Consider the following 3316-nt stretch of genomic DNA (forward strand, 5'->3'; position numbering starts at 1 on the left):
TGAGCTAGAAAATTGACTTTGCCTGCAATTGCTTTCTATCTACTTGGTACAAATGGCGGCAATTAGAACCAGGTAATACTAGGAAACGAGTTCATTTCCACAGGAGATCGGCATGCTACTCAGTGCTGTTGGTTGCCGTAGAGATATGGAACATATACATATCGATCCAGACCGTTTTAGTGTTAAACCATTCCTTGAACGGACCACCACTAAAATACCAAACAGACAATGCTAACCGTCCCGATAAAGAGCTGGAATTTTTAAGTAAAAAAGAGAAATATGTATTTAATTGTGAAGAAAGATAACACAAGTTTACTTCGTCTCATGGCTTGTTTTGCCTGAGGTTCAAAATCCACCACATTGATGAGCATGTTTTATGCTACATAGCTAAGCTCTCTTTAAGAAAATGAGCGAGGACTTCATAGAGCAAAGATGGGTCTGATCCTTCGGCATAACTTAGCTGACTGCTATAATTGAATAATTGACTGAACTTCACAGAAATTCCTCGCATGTACCGCGCGTTGGCCTAATAGCATTTTGCCCAGCGATTCAATTCCTAGGGGATCAGAAGCAAGGAAATTTACGCAAGAAAGTTACCAGAAGTCAATTCAACAACCTTCATCAGAATCTCTTTCTGTAATGCAAATATGGAAGATTAATCTCATATTTCGCCATCCCACAGTTCCTGGAGACTCTTGTATGGACTACAGGTTTCATGGACGGCGAACTCTCCTCGCAGGAGCCTTTGCTGCAACATATCCCAAATACCATGCAATCGTTAGTAACAATTACACGTACACATATGCGTATATAGAAGGAGAAAGCCATTATTTACTTGGTGGATATTGGAGAATTTGGAGAAGAGCTCTGGAGGAATACACCAGTCAAATAAACTGAGATTCTCCTTGATTCTAGACTCATTTACGCTCTTTGGAAGCACACTGTGACCACTCTGAATACCCCAACGTAGAGCCACTTGTGCAGGTGATTTGTTTAGCTTCTCAGCAATCTCAATCAGTGTTGGGTCCTTCAGAATCTCTCCTTTGATCCATGATCCTGGGGATCCCAAAGGAGAATATGCCTGCAAATACAATTCCATCCACAATTTGTTTCATGCAATTACATACCCTCTACATGTTTGTTTCAGCAATCTGTCCAACACCAAATTAACCAGTCAGAAATTTACCGAGAGATGAACACCGGTTGATTTGCACAAGTTGTGCAGTGCAAGTTGCTGCCAGACAGGGTGGCATTCAACCTGGTTCACAGCAGGCGGCACCTTTGCATATTTTATCAGGTCCTCCAGCTTCTTTGTAGAGAAATTGCTCACCCCGATTGCTCTTGCTTGCCCTGATGCAAACAATCCCTCCATTGCAGTCCACGTCTCTGAAAGGCACAGAGGAGCCATGACTTCTGGGTCAAACCCACGAGATCCCGGCTTGGTCCGAAACGGCCAATGTATCTGTAACAAAAACAGTGTCATGCTCCAAGAGATCAAATCTTACACCCTGCAACTGTTTGCCTCAGTTTGTTAGTATGCTTTCCTTCTTTTTTAGTTTAATCCCTTCACTGAAATTTTGGTACATGGGCTGGGATTGTGACCAAAAACATTCCCAGATAACCAGAAACAAGAAAAATAGAATAGTTCCAGAGACAATGCGATTAATCTCAAACTTCCCAAAGTTGAAATGGAGAGACATACAAGATAAAGGTCAACATAGTCAAGCTGGAGATCTTCTAAGCTCCTGCTCAGTGCCTGGGAAACGTCCTCAGGCGCATGGTCACTACACCTGTACATACATTATGTAAATCTAATACAGGTAAGAAAATAATCAAACATCAAAAGATCAGTAATTTTGTGTGGCCCAATTGTTTGTAGAAATCACCAAACCAACGATCAAATAAGAATCAATCAAAATGGATAGAAAAAAAATTACATGTATTTACCATAACTTGGATGTGATCCACATCTCACTACGCTTCACCACACCCGTAGAAAATAACTCCTTCAGAGCCATGCCAACCTGCATCACATCCAGTAGGTAGAAAAGTTGGGATTGTAGTTACGAAATAGATGAAATTAATTTTCACAGGAGATCGATCAAATTTGGAATGGACCGAATGTTCCTGATTGATTAGACACCAAAAACATGGACAATACATTTGTGTCGATAATATTTCTACCACATCTTTGCCGCATATTTCTACAAATTAAATCATTCACACTTGATATTCTTCAATTGGGCGATTTCCCTTTACAAGGAATTATAAAGTAAATCTTACCTCCTTTTCGTTATCATACACATAAGCACAGTCGATATGCCTATAGCCAGCCTGCACGGTAACAATAATGAAGATTTTTTTTTATTTTATTTTCGTCTTCTGATTTACTTTTAGCTGCCTGAAAACGAAAAGAAAAACAATAAAAATTACAGATTAATGGCGTCGTAAGAACCTTGACTGCTGTGATCACTGCGTCTCCGACGACACCCGGAGGAGCTTTCCACGTTCCCAATCCGACGGATGGCATCTTTGCCCCCGTATTTAACTCAAAATACCGAGGTCCAAACTCAGACTTTTCTTCTCTTTCCATCTTTCTGTGAACAAGATTAAGAACCAAAAAAAATCACAATCAAACAGAATCTGGAAATAGAAAACAAATGTTATCTTCCTCACCTCCCTCCAACAATCAAATTAAACACTTTACTGCTCTTATAAAAAAAGCCATTTACCCTCTATATGAAAAAAAAAGATGAATCAATGTTTTGCACCTGAAAGAAAAATCCGTACACAGAAACTACAATACAGCACTGACTGTGACTTGTGTGTAACTGAAGTACTGAACTAGAATTTCACAAAAGAATGAAAAGAGTTTGTAGATTTAGATTATAAATGTAACTGTGTGGTACTGGACAGACAACCCTTCTCTATTTTAGAAACGTTTTTGATGATGAGTTTTCCGGCTTTTTTTCACTTAGAAGGAGTTTTCCGGCTTTGATTTCGGAAAATAATGGCCCATGTTTTTGACGGTTTCTTATCCCGTATCCATTTGTCTTGCCGTTGATCGAAATATTAGCCGAATTTTTCGTTGTTTCATCTTTGATGTTTTTGCACGGCTCACATGATTCATCCCTTTCTTGAACGTTCAATCGCAAAGAAAAATTAAAAAAAAAGGTAAATTGCTGAAACCTCTCCCCTTACGTTTTTGGTTATTGTTAAAACCACCCTGAAGTTTGATAATTTCAATTACCTCCCCTAAACGTTTTGACGTAATTGTAAGCAGATTTTCTCCCTTGGAATATTCTAAAAAAATGTA

General features: G+C 39.1%; 1 protein-coding gene across 3 annotated transcripts; it reads right to left on the minus strand.

Moving 5' to 3' along the window:
* Nucleotides 1–257: 257 nt before the first annotated feature.
* LOC104601125 (NADPH-dependent aldo-keto reductase, chloroplastic-like) lies at nucleotides 258–2911 on the minus strand. Of its 3 annotated transcripts, XM_088898246.1 has the most exons (9): nucleotides 2772–2911; nucleotides 2456–2597; nucleotides 2284–2334; nucleotides 1948–2024; nucleotides 1703–1790; nucleotides 1187–1462; nucleotides 836–1081; nucleotides 617–748; nucleotides 290–526 (listed from the first exon to the last, which is right to left on the minus strand). In XM_088898246.1, exons 2-8 carry the CDS (start codon nucleotides 2591–2593, stop codon nucleotides 662–664), a joined length of 963 nt encoding a protein of 320 aa, XP_088754372.1. In that variant the 5' UTR covers nucleotides 2594–2597; nucleotides 2772–2911; the 3' UTR covers nucleotides 290–526; nucleotides 617–661. The 3 variants fall into 3 exon arrangements, with proteins under 3 accessions (XP_010262638.1, XP_088754371.1, XP_088754372.1); XM_010264336.3 differs by having other exon boundaries at nucleotides 258–748; XM_088898245.1 differs by having other exon boundaries at nucleotides 258–748; nucleotides 2733–2866.
* Nucleotides 2912–3316: the final 405 nt, after the last annotated feature.

The sequence above is a fragment of the Nelumbo nucifera genome, chromosome 2 (assembly GCF_055504915.1).
Source record: "Nelumbo nucifera cultivar China Antique chromosome 2, China Antique-T2T, whole genome shotgun sequence".
In the NCBI taxonomy this organism is placed as follows: domain Eukaryota; kingdom Viridiplantae; phylum Streptophyta; class Magnoliopsida; order Proteales; family Nelumbonaceae; genus Nelumbo; species Nelumbo nucifera.